The 15,004-nt window shown below is 45.8% G+C and overlaps 2 protein-coding genes across 2 annotated transcripts in view; both read right to left on the reverse strand.

Annotated features, from left to right (window-relative positions):
* The window catches only part of LOC144720379 (cytoskeleton-associated protein 5-like), a 29,828-nt gene extending 28,837 nt beyond the window's left edge, over positions 1-991 (reverse strand). Inside the window, exon 1 of the mRNA XM_078597119.1 lies at positions 813-991. The gene's annotated coding sequence lies outside the window, so the exon portion shown is untranslated. The remainder of the gene's footprint in view (positions 1-812) is intronic.
* A 7,388-nt stretch (positions 992-8,379) lies between these two features.
* Positions 8,380-15,004, reverse strand: part of LRP4 (LDL receptor related protein 4) — a 72,134-nt gene continuing 65,509 nt past the window's right edge. The window contains exons 36-37 of the mRNA XM_078597127.1: positions 14,090-14,228; positions 8,380-10,467 (exon numbers count right to left, since the gene is read on the reverse strand). Coding sequence (XP_078453253.1) covers positions 10,054-10,467; positions 14,090-14,228 — 553 coding nt within the window. The 3' untranslated portion in view covers positions 8,380-10,053. The remainder of the gene's footprint in view (positions 10,468-14,089; positions 14,229-15,004) is intronic.

Below are 15,004 nucleotides of genomic sequence, written 5' to 3' on the forward strand. Positions count from 1 at the left end.
CATTGCGAATTGGTGAAGGGGAGCGAGGCCCAGAACCCTTTCCGATATCATACGCCACTGACATACAGAGTGGCTCGCGAATCGAACTTATGTGGTCGAGTTTACATAGCAGTGTGTCACCGCAGCACGATTGAAATATATCCCGTAAGAATGTAAACATCAACGTAACTAGGCGTTGTTGCTCTTTGTTTGACCATACTTCACCCGCAGTGGTCACTGCCGGTTGTTGAAGGTGGTGGGGTTGGTTGGTTAGGGGAGGGGGGGTACCCCAAGTGACAGCGACCACTCGCGAACAGCGACTACGAATGGTAACCCCGAGGGGCGCGTTCATAGCGCAGTGCGCAATCATCAACAACAACAACAAAGTAGAATGCAGTCCGAACGTAAAACGTTCAGAGTCAATTCAACGCTACTCGCGAAGGAAATCGTAAAGGAGGCAGCTAGCTGTGCGCCCTCAACACGGAGCACAAACACGCCGCCGCCGCCTTCGTTGTTATTAACGCGGCGAAACCGTGGCCGACCATCGACGCTTCTGGTGGTGTTGGCGGGGGGGGGGGGCAATACATCGCGCTTTGTCCACGAGTCGACCGCTCGCACCGAGGGCGTCGCGCTCGGGACAATGCAAGGCAATCCCGGCGTGAAGGGCACAAATGACGAGTGTGTCACAGCTGAACGAGAGACGAGAACTCGCCGCGCACAGCGTGGGCCCGAGGCCGCGCGACGCGCGGCCTAGGGCCCACGGAGAGGCGCTCGCCTCGCCTAGATGCCCCCCCACCCACCCACCACCGCCGCCGCTACCGCTCCCAACTCACCCGAGGCTTTGCGCTGCGTCGTTACAATGTATAGAAAATGACAATCTTCGGGATGCGAAGGGTATGCGATTAAATCATTTTGTTCGCGGTTTTAACAACAAAAATCACCAAACGACGCGAGCGAGAGAGCGCGGTGGAGGCGCCTTGCGATGCGGGGCGGTTTGAATAGTGACGTCACCCGCCACTGGGCGAAGAAACGCGACGCTGATTGGTCGGCGGCCGCGGACACGTTAGGGGCCCCGCCGCGCTAAGCGCGCCGCCGATTGGTCGGAATGTGATAACAATGCGATTTAAAAAATTGGGATCTCCGCCCACACCAACCAACCCCCCCACCCCACAACACCCCAAACCCCTCCACCCCACAACCCTTCACCCCCCCACATCTCCCCCACCGCCACCCCACAACCCCCCACCCTACAACCCCCACAACCCTCCACCCCCCCACAACCCTCCACCCCCCCACATTCCCCCCCACAACCCCCCCCCCAAACCCGACAACCCCCCCACAATCCCACAACCCCAACAATCCCACATCCCCTCCACCACCACCCCACAAGCCCTCACCCTACAAACTCAACACCCCACAACCCTCCACCCCCCACATGCCCCCACCACCACCCCACAACCCCCCCACCACACCCCCTCCCCCTTCCTTGTGTTTCTACTCGGGAGTTTTGTGTTGAACAGCGCGCCAGTGGAATTCCTCCAAACTGGGGCGTTGTTGCTTTTTGTGCAGCGTGTTATGCGGCGTGTATATTTTTGTATTTTTTTTTTGGGGGGGGGGGGGGCGCATTGCATCTCGTTCGCAATTGTTACCCGAGTCTCACGCGTGCGATGCACTTGTGGTGGTGGTGTTGGTGGTGTTCAGTCACGGTGTTTATTCGTGACCTAATCAGAATACTTGACTGTGTATTTATATTGGAGGAATCTGATGAGCTATAAAGTACTTTTTTTTCAGACGTGTCCAGTCGGGGCACGGGGTCAGAACGTTACAACAATAGAAAAACACGTCAGGAGTGCAGAGTATATTAAAGGTTAACAAGTCACTGAAGCAAATCTTCTTCTCTATATATAAAAAAGGGAAATGTGTGATTGTGTGTGTCTGTTCAAGATTTTTAAATCGAAATCTGTTCAAGATGTTTAGCGTACTTCCGGACATGCAACAAACTTGAAATTTGCCATGTGGGTACTTTCCAGACTGTACACCATGCAAAAATTATAAAAATACACTTTTGTATTTTGGGGGGGGGGGCTCAATAATGCATATTTTTTTGCAAGGCAGGTGAGCTGTGACGTCACATCTGTCATGTGACCCGCGCACGTGGAAGCGTAACACATTGTAGTGTAGTGGTTAGCGCGCTGCGCTACGAACCCGGCGACCCGAGTTCGATTCCCGCTCACGGCCACCACCTGTGACGATTATTTGAATCGGTCCTGGGCCTCCCCTAGGTCGACTCAGCCTCAAACGAGTAACCGGTGTGCTGTGTGAGCATCGCCACTGGGGAGACAAAGGCGGCCGGGCGTGGTGATAAAACAGCACGTGATAAGGAAAACACATTTATTACAAAAGGCCGATAACACTTTAATAAATAGAAGACAAACATAACTTGCTGCTGCTTTCCCGCTTGTCAATGCGGTTCCTCCTGTTTTCTCTCGTTTCGAGAGTGAGCGAACATTTGTGTGCGCTCTAAGTTCAAATTATCATTCCACGATGAGACATGTTTATTTGCAGCTTGCAGGAGTGAATGTCAGAGCACTACTGAGGATCTCTTCCCGTGACTCCTTATTCACGCGCTAGGGGGCGCTGCACTCCCCACGCTAATATGTCGTCATATTGATTGATTGATCGACCCAAGTTTAAATGCAATGTGTTGCATTTTTGTGCATTCAATCGATCGGGTTGAGACCATCATCAACTCGCTATACAGAGTTGAGTAAATTTGTTTAATCGCCAGAGTTGAACCCGGTTACTCTGACCTCTAAGCCACCACCGGACCACCTCTTATTTCTATATCCTTCACCTTTATGTATGTATGTATGTTGACCTTCTTTTGCACCGTACGTAGCCAGCCGTGGTAATTTCACTCACACGGTCATTGCAATAATACGTAATTTAAGATTCATTATAGAACCTTTTGAGTCAGATCACTGAAATAAAATGTGTCGTAAATCCTCCTCTACCCGACATAGCCAATTAATAAAGTTTCCATGTGAAAAAGCGCGTCAATTTATAACTGATCCAGCACACCGGTGTGCTGTGGAGAAATCTCACAACATTTAAATGTGTACGACGTTTTGCGGGTAGCTAGAACCAGCATCAGCAGGCAGTAGTCATAATTGTTTAAATGTTCTCCAGCGTTTGGCCTTAAATAGGGGACGTGATGCCATCAATGTTAGCGCTGGTAAATATAAAGGTGGATACAGTATATACCCACGTAGTAAAACTGATTAGTCATAGATACATCTTTGCACTAGATGGTTGTTAGATTATAATAAATGTTAAATATGTTCATATAAGGTACACGTTTACATACTAATTGGTTAGTAATGGTATAATGATGCTGTTATGGTTTAAATTAATGTAAATACTTTTTTATGAAGGTTGTCACCTGATTGTTTAATGATGCGTTTCAAAGCTGCACCCAGCATATAGCTGTCAGCTCGGTTAAAATACTGTATTATTTTCTGTCAATTCCAATATATTTTTAAAATAGTCTCGGCCAATAGTAATTCGTTTTGCATATAACATCAACATGATCAAAATCAATTGAACGTCCTTGGTTTGGCAGACGTGTTCTGTAGCTCCCGGCAATTGTGTTTGTGAGAATGTGATGTACCTCTGATATTATTTTATTCTTGTACATATCTTCAGTCCAACATAGCATTTGCCACAAGTTCAAGTACTCTGGTAAACTTCTTCTGTTTGTAGTTTGAGTAAAGTTCATCCTTGTGACCAGTCCAAGTCAAGATTTCTATTGTGTACTGTGCAAAATGTCACTCAGATTTAGTTTATCCTAAAAACTAGCCACATTATCAATGACTCCTGCAATAACCGACAGTTTCCTTTCCTTTTTCATACCAAATTTATTTATCGCACTCAGTACTCTGTTGAATAATTTCATCCATTCAATTGTAGCACTTTTTTACATGTTTAGTCTCACTCCTCAGATCTGACAGTTTTTGCCTAAGATATGAGCATCTGCGGATGAGAGAGCATTTTTGTTGTGGGTGATGGTGGTGTGTGCGTGCATTCAAAGGCATCGGTGTGGATTTTTTTTGATGGACGCTGTCTCTTTTGTTTATATTGGGGTCATGGCCAAGTAGAAATCTAGATTTAGGAGGCGGTTTGCCTCCTCAAAACTGGTCAGAATGCCATTCAGGTTAAGTTTAACAGCTCTAATCAATTGACCGGTGTGCTGAACTAATAAAGAATTGGCATGTTTTGTTTACGTGACAAACCTAACTAATCGGCTGTGTCGGCTTGTGGCGGGTTTAACGACACATTTATATTTACGCGATCTAACCCAAAACCTTTTTTATGAAGCTACAAATATGAGGCTGTATGTTTTGTTACGTCTAATGTTAATTTATATGTAGCAGAACCAATGATTGTGTTATTGGTATTCATGGGATACCGATTTTGAGAATCTTTGGCCAACCGAAGAGTATTTGTGGTTTTGATGCCCTTGGTTGAATCAAATATGGTTCCTCCTTGTGAATTTATGATTTTCAATGATTTCTGTTGCCTTAAGTTCCAATTCATTGGTCGGGTCTCATTTAATGTTAAGGTAGGTACCCTCAATTAGTAAATATCTTATTTTGTTGTCATAAACCACAAGTAATATCACAACTGTGGATGAGCCTTTTGTCTGCAGCTAATATTACAATGTCTGTGTTTGATGCCAATTTTATGAAAGCGTTTTCCTCAGTCAAGGTAATTTTGTTTTTGGTAATTTACTGTCACCATCAACTCACACTAACCAGTGCGAAGTACGTAAAAAAAACTCATGACTGACATAACATGAGGCCTTCATCCAGCAGTGGATTTATAAACGGCTGTAATTATATACATTTACATCATGGGCCCTCCTCCTTTGCCAGGACCAAAATATGAGAATAGATTTCCCCCTTTTTTCTGGCAACAAAACAGGTGTTAAGATGTTAAAACACCAAACTAAAACCTTTTACAAGGAATCATGTCTGCATTAACCACAATACTTGTGGTCAGAATGCAAACACAAAACGTACTCTGATGATAAAATATTGAATTGCCTCTGCCAATTTGTATTATTAGGTAACCCTAAGGTACCGCCACGAGAATCAATTGTAAAGAAAAAAGTATAACTGTATCAATACACACACACACTATTGCCTGGGGACAGTTTTGTCCTAAATACATTCCCCTTACTCATGAAGACTTAGAGATTATTTTGTTGTTGCACACAATGGACAACAAACGCCTGATGGCGGTGGTGACGGTGTTCCAGTGTTCATGCTGTGTGGAGTTGCTGGTCGCTTAGATGTTGGTGCGGAGTACAAAGGGGGCACTGGACCCAGCATGCCCAGCTCCTTGCCTACACACTGACACCAAGCCACACAACAACAGTTGTCGACATTGAGCAAGATACAACACGCGCTGGCGAATGTTTATTTTTGTCAGGATATGGCAAAGAGGTGCCGCTCGCGCTGTCTTCTCCATCAACAGCAATCGGATAATCACGTCGTCTTTTTTTAATGTTTTGTGTTCCCATGAGAATTTCGCATGTGCTTCCAGCGAGGAAACGAATGTTTGATTGGGAGAAGTCTTGTGACAAATATCTTTCGCAAGCCATTCTTCGACACTTGCGTTGTGGGCTTTCTGGATTGTTATTCCACATATCAGTGTGAGCAGGGCCGTATTGTCCAATATGCACATTTAAGCACAGTGCCTAGCTAGGGCCGACGAAAACTATAGCGCCTACGAAAAAAATGTGACCGTGTTTTTTTTTTGTTGAATGTTATCGATTAAAATGAAACGGCATCATTTTAAAGCTGCGTCATCCTTTTTGATAGTCGTAGTAAAAAAAATTGTTTAATAAATTTTTGCTTGTATATTTAGGCTTACCTCTTTTTTTCCAATAATTTCAAATAAAATCTGCTTATCTGCGGCACACAACGCGCGGTCGTAACATGGGCAGCAGTGTCAATTGTAGAAAGTTATCACTTAAAACCTGCGAAACAGAACTAGCGAGGGCGTACAAGAACCCTTAATCCGACCCTGAGTGTGAGGCTTGGATATATAGTACACAAAGAGAGAGAGAGAGTATATGGTACAGTCATTGCAACCCCGGCAACACAGTCCGTGAGCTGAATGGCCGGTCATGTTGGAAGCAGCAACTGTGCTAAAGTGGAAAAGGTTTTGCACGGGCTGTTTCATCCGCGGCTGTCAACACATTCATATTTAATGACGGATATGTGCATTGTGTGCGTAATGGGAACAATCATGACAATGTTATAGTACTGATAAACTGATGGAACATTCAAATCAGAATTGCTATGTATTTCCACTTAACAATCTTATACAATTGAATGACATACTTTCGTAAAAAAAACACATTCCTACTCATGAACAAAATTTACTGATTAAAATTTGCAGGTTAATTCGCAGCGACACAAGGTGGCATATACAGTGTAGCGCGTATGTGTAGCTTTATTAATGTCATCGTCATTGGAGATAAATATAACCCTAACCGTTGACTTTACTTTTGCAAAGGAGAACTGACACTCCAACTGGAACATATTTTTTTATAGCCATTTCGGAATCCAGGCCTTATCGGACTGTCAATAACTCGAATCAGTCTCGAGTTCTCAGCCAGCCGCTCTAGAATTGTATGGGTTAAAGTATAAACCCCCATAAACTTCAAACTCCCAACGGCACTGCTTCAGCAGCAGCTGTGACCCTTATTAGAACGGGACGTTCATGTGATGGTGAGCTTTAGTAAAATGACACTTGCCCTGAGCAACTGTATGATTACTTTACTCAATCACAATACAATTACATTTTGGCTTAAGACTTTCGTGACTGCAGTAATTAATATTGTTTTGTTATTTCGCTAAAGTCACCTAGATAGAAAAATAATATTAACTTTATAAAAAAAAAAATTCTATCTACGTGACATTACCGAAAGAACCAAAGAACACAATACAATTTTAAACTATTTCACTGAACTTATTATTTATTTACCAGAAGCGACCTGGCCACAAATGATAGCTCAACGAAGTGGCTAATGTGGAAATCTATAGCAGCCAAATACTCTAAACGCATGTTGGTAAGTGTGGAGGGGGAAAAACACCGGAGGACCCGGAGAAAAATCGACGCGACCACGGGGAGAGAGACGCGCCAACTCCAAATATACGGCAGCAGGCGTTGGTGTTTTCTTGAGACGTGTTTATCACCACAACTATCTAAAAACAATCGACACGCTCACATATGCCCACAACCTATTGGCAAGGAGATTGTATAACTGTTTCTATTATGCAGATAGTCGTTGTGCATGTAAATGAACAGTGCTTTGTCAATCCACTGCTGAATGAGGGCATCTTAATACGTGCGGTTGATGAGGGTTATTTTACCAAACTTGACCACGGCTGGCCTGTGCAGGGTTGGTGAAGGCACGGAGCAGTTTAGTTGTAGCATAGATGTACAGTACAGCAATGGATGTTGCTGCATTGGCCTCTGCTGATAACCGAGTCCCACAGCCGCCTAGAGCACATGTATTATACATCCCAGTTTACCATTGAATGTTGTTCCCAACATTGTCCCAACAGTTCAAGCCACGTGCCAAGGTTGGCCCAACGTTGTAATTACCAGCGAAACATCGAACTCGAATTGTTAACGTTGTGGGTTTACTCTCTAACACACCATTGCGCTGAAGTAGCAACTAATTGAAACGTTTTGTTTACTAATTGGCTGTGTCGTTTGGTGGCGGGTTTAACGACACATTTACGCAATCTCACCCAACAACCTTTATTATGGATGCTGGTCGTGAAAGCCTCCGACTACGTGTTAAACCAACGTTTTACTGGAGTGGTGGTCGCTCCAGGTTCAACCCCGCTTACCTCCCGGGATCTGTCGAGATCAGGCACATTGTGGGTAATTTGGTCAAAGACAATTCAGAGACTCCTCTACTTACGAACGCTCAACTTACGAACTTTCATAGATACGAACAAACCTGTCCGTATGTACAGTTGCCTGTTCAGACCGAGAGTCGTAAGTTCAATAGCCGCACAATAGATGGCGGTGATGGCATCTACATCTGCAGGATATGAAGAACCAGTGGCATCTACGTCTACAAGAGATTATACAACTTGTAAAGCCATTCCCCGTGTTTTAGTGTACACGCCGTACAACACGTTTGGAATCGACGGGAGTAAAGTTGGACTTACGAACAAATCGACTTACGAACAGAGACCTCTGGAACCCAACAACGTTCGTAAGTAGATGGGTCCCTGTTAAGTCAATAAGAGGAGAATATACAGCACTGCGACTGTACATTAAGGTTGACAAAAATAAAAACATCACACGAAGTGGCGCAGAAATTAATAATTTAATTTACCCCCTTTACCACCATGTTTAAAAAAAAAAACTCCAATGCAACTACAAATCACACCGTACAGTATGAACGAGCTTTAAACGTTTATGAAGTGTTGTTTGTGTAAACATTACAAAAAGTAAATACAAAACAATTCTTTTTCGCGACGACGAGTACTACGAGAGTTACGAGAATTATCATAAAATGGCAAAACAGTAGTTCAAAAAAATACAACATTAGACATCATGGTATACTATCTTGACAACAGTTAAATACATACGTTATGTCATAATACAACTCTACGACTTGCCATAAAATAAGTATAATTTCAATGCAATAAAATATATATATATAGACTGTGTAATTTACAAAGTGAGGCAAAATGGAGATGATACCAGCCGGGTTACTCATAGTAAGGCGTAGTTTCCCATCAGTCCCATTGCAGTGACTGGTCGCCACAACACGTGGGTGGGCGATTGTAAGGTTCCTAAGCCAATTGACCAGGTAATTTGGACTCTACCACAATGGGCAACCGATGAGTCGCACCGGCACTGCCCACGACGTGAAATGTATTTCAGTTCGAATTCAAGTGAGCAACGCGGACAATCATCTCTTACTGATGTGGCCTGACTCCTGAAGCAATATCAGAAACAATATTCTTTCGCGATTGACTGTATATATTGAAAATGTTTAACCAGGAACAAATAACCACCCCTCCCACCCTCTTATTCTTGGCTTCTCCTGTCCATTCCCCATAACGATATTTAATGCAGAAGTATAAAAGAACGGAAATTTAATTAATAACAATAAAAAAACTGTACAACACACAAAATACACTGCAAATAAAATGCCTGAAATTTAAGCACTGCTTGGCGAAGGGTGACAATGGGGCGTGCGTTTGAGAAGGAGCCCCCCACAAAGAGCTGCGAGTTTCCACGGGGGCACATTTATCCGTTCTGCAGAAGGCCGTACCACTGCAAGCCATTGGCGGTCTCCTTACAAGGGAGGAAGGGGGTTACACACCGCGCGTTTTCTCGTACTGCGATACAACATAACCAACATGTGCCTACTGCAAATTAAATATAAAGCAGCCAACAAAACCCAGTGGTTATTACCGTAACATTAAATAATGCAATATGTTTTTTTTTTCATCTATATAACAAAACAACTCTTATAGTTTTTTTTCTCCTCCGCCACGTAATAAATGAAAGCAACACTTTCTACAGATTAAAAAAAGAAAAAAGCATAGTTCTCTTTTAGCACGTGACCATATCTTCAAAACATTTTAATTACAAAGTCAAGTTTCTCCTGTGTGTGTTATGGCCACTTTGTTGGCAATGCAGTCTTCTGAAAGTTCAACTCGTCAAGGCTTCTTGGGGATATCTCCAGGTACGAGATATCAAATTTTCTGTCGTCGTCTGTGATATCCTGCCGTGGTCCAACGGCTGCTTCACTTTCCAGTTCTCCCAGAGTCCCTTGATAATTAATTTTTTAAAAATCATTGCATCACGGAGGGGCAACACCATTACTGTTGGGCATATAAAAAACAAGAACAACTTGCAATTCTGATCCACGTGTTTAGAGTCAATCACTGGCTGCAGTTAAACCACAAAAAAAATCGAAACACACCCAAAACATAAACCAGTTTTTTTTTGGCAAAGCCCACGCCGTCACACGTCGCTCTCCGTGAGCTCGCCCCTCTGCGGCTGGTACATCACGTCCCACGCGGGCCTGGGCGGCGCGCCAGGCGATGACCCGTCCGAGGGACCCGCCAGCCCCAGGCGGCTGCCGGTACTGCTACACTGCGACTCCGTCTCCTCCTGCAGCAGGTGTTCTGTCTCCGCGTCGGGCGCCCGCTTCTCCAGCACGTGGCTGCCCAGCGACGAGGCGGCGGCGGTGGCGGCGCGCGGCCCGCCCAGGGCCTGGCCGCGCGGGCACCAGGGGCCCTCGCGGAGGCGGCCGTCCCAAAAGGACCCGTCGTCGTACTCGTCGTCGTCGTCGTCGGCTGCCGGGCGGTGCTTGATGAGGTGGAGGCCCTCGGTGGGCGCCAGAGGCCGCCGCGTCGGGGAGACGTCCACCAGGCCCTGCGGGTGGCGCACAAGAGCGGTAAGCGTGTGATGGCGCCGCCGGTGATCACGGCGCGAGAGCATTGGGGGCCCTGGGTACAAAGTCCTATTTTGAGTGGGCCACGTGAAGACAACCGTGATACGTTGGACAAGCTGCATAGCTTCATTATATCACAATTGTGTGAAATAATGCATGGTAAGTTTTGAGTTTATTTCATTGGGATCTGAGCGCCAGCTGATTAGAATCAGAATATTTATTTATACTGGAGGAATCAAATTAGCTATGAAGCTCTTTTTCACAAATGTCTCGTAGGGGTCAGATTAGAAAGTTAAGTGAATATTTGGTGTACCCCTATATATATTTTAGTTTCAATCCAGGGGCCCTTGAGCTACTCGAGGCTCTTTTGCTTTGTGTGCTTACGCCTAGCGCCACCACTGGATGGCGCAACAATGAAATATCGATTCTTACGCCCAGCATGTGAAATTGAGTCCAGCATGTGAAATTGAGTCCAGCATGTGAAATTGAGTCCAGCATGTGAAATTGAGTCCAGCATGTGAAATTGAGTCCAGCATGTGAAATTGAGTCCAGCATGTGAAATTGAGTCCAGCATGTGAAATTGAGTCCAGCATGTGAAATTGAGCCCAGCATGTGAAATTGAGCCCAGCATGTGAAATTGAGTCCAGCATGTGAAATTGAGTCCAGCATGTGAAATTGAGTCCAGCATGTGAAATTGAGCCCAGCATGTGAAATTGAGTCCAGCATGTCAAATTGAGTCCAGCATGTGAAATTGAGCCCAGCATGTGAAATTGAGCCCAGCATGTGAAATTGAGCCCAGCATGTGAAATTGAGCCCAGCATGTGAAATTGAGTCCAGCATGTGCATCAAATACTGGGAATGATAATCAATTTGATTCGTGTGTGTGTATATATGGTATCGAATATTTTAGGGCATGTGACCCCTGGCAGCCATTACAGGCGCTACATGAACAATGTTAAAAAAAGAGGATAGGTTTTCAAATATTGATGGCTAAATAGTGATAATTCATCTGATCAGAGCGAGGGAAGTGCGGGGGGTGAGGCAAATTGTTCCACGCCTATAGAGCATTCGTGGGAGTCAGGTGCCACGGGTGCTGCCAGGACACAGCAAGGTTTCCTTTAGGGAACGGGCCGTTATCAGTGGCATCTGTACAGGCTGCTCTCCCACATTAAGCCTGCTAAGCAAGTTCCATTTTTACTATTTATGCATTTCTCTTCAAGGAGTGCATTAACCGCCTCGCTGGTTATGCATTTTTTATGAGGTTTTTACAATTTGTAGATGTGCGTTTCTATAGCTTTGTACGCTTAACGTGGTTGCCAATGGGTATTCCCTTACATTCAGCAAATGTTATATTTCATGAAATGTAATATTGTCTGTGTGATTTATGATTGACAGCCCTTTGTCAATCCATCGCTGGATGAAGGCCTCCCCACACCATATCGGTCATGGGGGTTGTTTGACCATACTTCACCACGCTGGAAAGTAGAGGTTGGGGAAGGAGGTATCAGGTATCTCGCCACGGATGTTAGTCGTGGTCGGGAATCGAACTCGGATCACGGGGTTCATAGGGTAGTCCACTCAATCACTACACCACCAACTCTCCCTTCTCAGCATACCTCAACGTATATTTAACGGATCACTGATGAGTCGATTAGCTGAGTAGTTTCAACACAAATGGAAATGGCGTTTGTTAATTCACGATCCAAAATGCGAAATGTGTAAATTATTAATCGATTGACGCACCAACTGTATTGACAGTTACGTTAAAATATTCACACAGAGAACGCGGCACAAAAAACATCACGCCAGCACATGCAGTGTAAAAGTCACCCTCTCAAAACATACCCCGGGAGAAAAAAAAAAAGATGATTTGCTCGGTAAAAAAAAAAATGCGGTTGGAAATGGGGGGATCTGGTGCATGGCACGAAATTAAAGGATAGATGGGATGAAAAAAAACACCAGTTAGGAATGAAACGCGACAGAACGAACGGGGCGGCGTTCCTTCGCATTCTACAGGGTGCGTCAAAAGTCAGGAGCCGGCCGGAGCGTCTTCGCGGATACCGCGTAGGATCACATTGGTTAGGCCGCGTGGCCGCTCTCTCCTTCGTGATAATTGTTTTTTTACCCTTTTATCTGGCAACAAAACTGACACCTTATTTACAAGGAGTCATGTTTGCATAGACCACAATAGCTGCAGTCATAATGCAAAAAAAACATAACTCTGATAAAGTATGCACTGTCCTTGAAGTTGATTGGTCCACACCCGAGACAGCTTTCCTTAGAGCCTAGTCTCACATGGTGTTGGACCAGATGACGCCAAAAGGCGCATACATTATCAGAGTTATGTTTTTTGTTTGCATTATGACTGCAGGTATTGTGGTCTATGCAAACATGACTCCTTGTAAAAAAGGTGTCAGTTTTGTTGCCAGATAAAGGGTAAAAAAACAATTATCATATTTTTTATTGGCAAATGAGGTTCCAATGGTGTAAATGCTTACCCCGAGCTCTCTCTCCTTCGTGTTGTGCCGCGAATGTTGTCCAACGCCATGTCTGACATTTCCACTCAAAGCCAAATCGGTTGCCGCAGGACCTGCCAGCACGTGGGTCCTAACATCGCGCGGTACAACCTCAAAACTCCCCGGAAAAATACTGCGGCTATTTTGATGCTCATTGAATACGTGAGCCGACTGTGCTCAGATCAACGTGGACGTGCCGACGAGCGATCGAGCATCCCGTGCGAAGAATGCTCGCGACGTGCGTGTCCAATCGAATACTGCACGGTCCGAGCGTCCGCTGTACAACTGACTGCACAGACGTACGGGCTCCTGATGTTTTTGCTGCACCCTGTAGGCCATGCAGCAGCTAGATGTCTCCACGCTGGGTCGTGGCGCACACACACAACGCATGCCCAACCGGTACCTGATGCAAACGAGGCTCAAAATATAAAGGGGGACAAAGAGTCGCTTGAAAATCCCAGCTGTAAGGTGACACAAGAATGCAACGGAATGAAAATCTGAGTGGGTGACAAATACTGCACAAGAGATTCAGATTATTTGTCAGGCTCCTTCCGATGCGGTAATGTTTAACCTTGGCAGAATGTACATTTTTGTCCCTCTGCCTATGACTAATAATTATAACGATTTCCTTTATGCACCCAGATGAGGCTCACTGAGTCTTAAGACTCTTTTTGAGGAGAGTCCTGCATCGGTATGTTTGCCTCAATTCCATTAACGAGTTGTTGTTGTTTTTGTTGCTTCATATGGGTGGGAAATGGAGAGAACCCACACGTAATGGGGTGGGGGGGAGGGTAACACTCAAAACTCCACACAGATGGATTAAATCCACTGCTGTCCTGCCATCAGCTGGCCACCTGGCTGCCCAGGTAGTCTCCCCAAGAGCTCCCACGACCTGACTCAGGCCTGTACAACAACACAAGGCGCCTTTTCCCAGCAGGAGGCTTTTCTCGAGGCTAGCTGGCTAGTTGTGGCACGGTGGGTGGGGGTTGGGGGGGGGGCATCGCGGGGCGCGCACCTCCGATTAGCACGGGTGGCTACGTACGGTGCGAAAGAAGTTCAACGCACGTACACGCGCGTACGTACGCACCTCCTTGTAGTGAACGTGGCTTCTGCCCGGCGCTTTGTGCGCGACCTCCAGTTTCACGGCCTGCGTGGCAACTCGGTAGGAGGGGTTCGTGTAGATGAGGTTGTCTGACGTCGGGTCCTCAAATGCAGTCTTCTTTTTCCTGCAGTCAGAAAGACAGAAGGGGAGGAGGAGGAGAGAAACTAAAATATCCGTATTCAAGAATCTGCATTTGACAGCCAAGTTTGTCACGGAACTCACTTGAGCCACTTACATCATACAGAGTCGGGGGAACAGCCCATTCTCACTGATAATGGTCGAGATAATAAAGAGTGGAGTAGTTATGGTGACGGTTAGGAGAATGGGTGGGAAGTGTTTAAGGAGGGGTAGTGATAAATGTAGTGATAGGGGTTGGGGTAGTGATAGGGGTTGGAGTAGTGATAGGGGCTCGGGTAGTGATAGGGGTTGGGATAGGGGCTGGGGTAGTGATAGGGGTTAGGATAGGGGCTGGGGTAGTGATAGGGGTTGGGATAGGGGCTGGGGTAGTGATAGGGGTTGGGATAGGGGCTGGGGTAGGGATAGGGGTTGGGATAGGGGCTGGGGTAGTGATAGGGATTGGGATAGGGGCTGGGGTAGTGATAGGGGTTGGGATAGGGGTTGGGGTAGTGATAGGGGTTGGGATAGGTGCTGGGGTAGGGATAGGGGTTGGGATAGGGGCTGGGGTAGTGATAGGGGTTGGGGTAGTGATAGGGGTTGGGGTAGTGATAGGGGTTGAGATAGGCCTGGTCGGAGCTGGGGAGACCAGGCAGTAGCAGTAGCAGGATGGGCTAGGGAGAAGAGATGGGGTTTAAGGGAGGAACAGATGCAGGTTGAGAGTGCAGATGATTGTTTTATGGGCAATTGGAGTTTGATCCAACTACACGGGCATCTGTGGGTTGT

This window comes from Lampetra planeri, chromosome 8 (genome assembly GCF_965212315.1).
Source record: "Lampetra planeri chromosome 8, kcLamPlan1.2.h2, whole genome shotgun sequence".
Taxonomy (NCBI): Eukaryota; Metazoa; Chordata; class Hyperoartia; order Petromyzontiformes; family Petromyzontidae; genus Lampetra; species Lampetra planeri.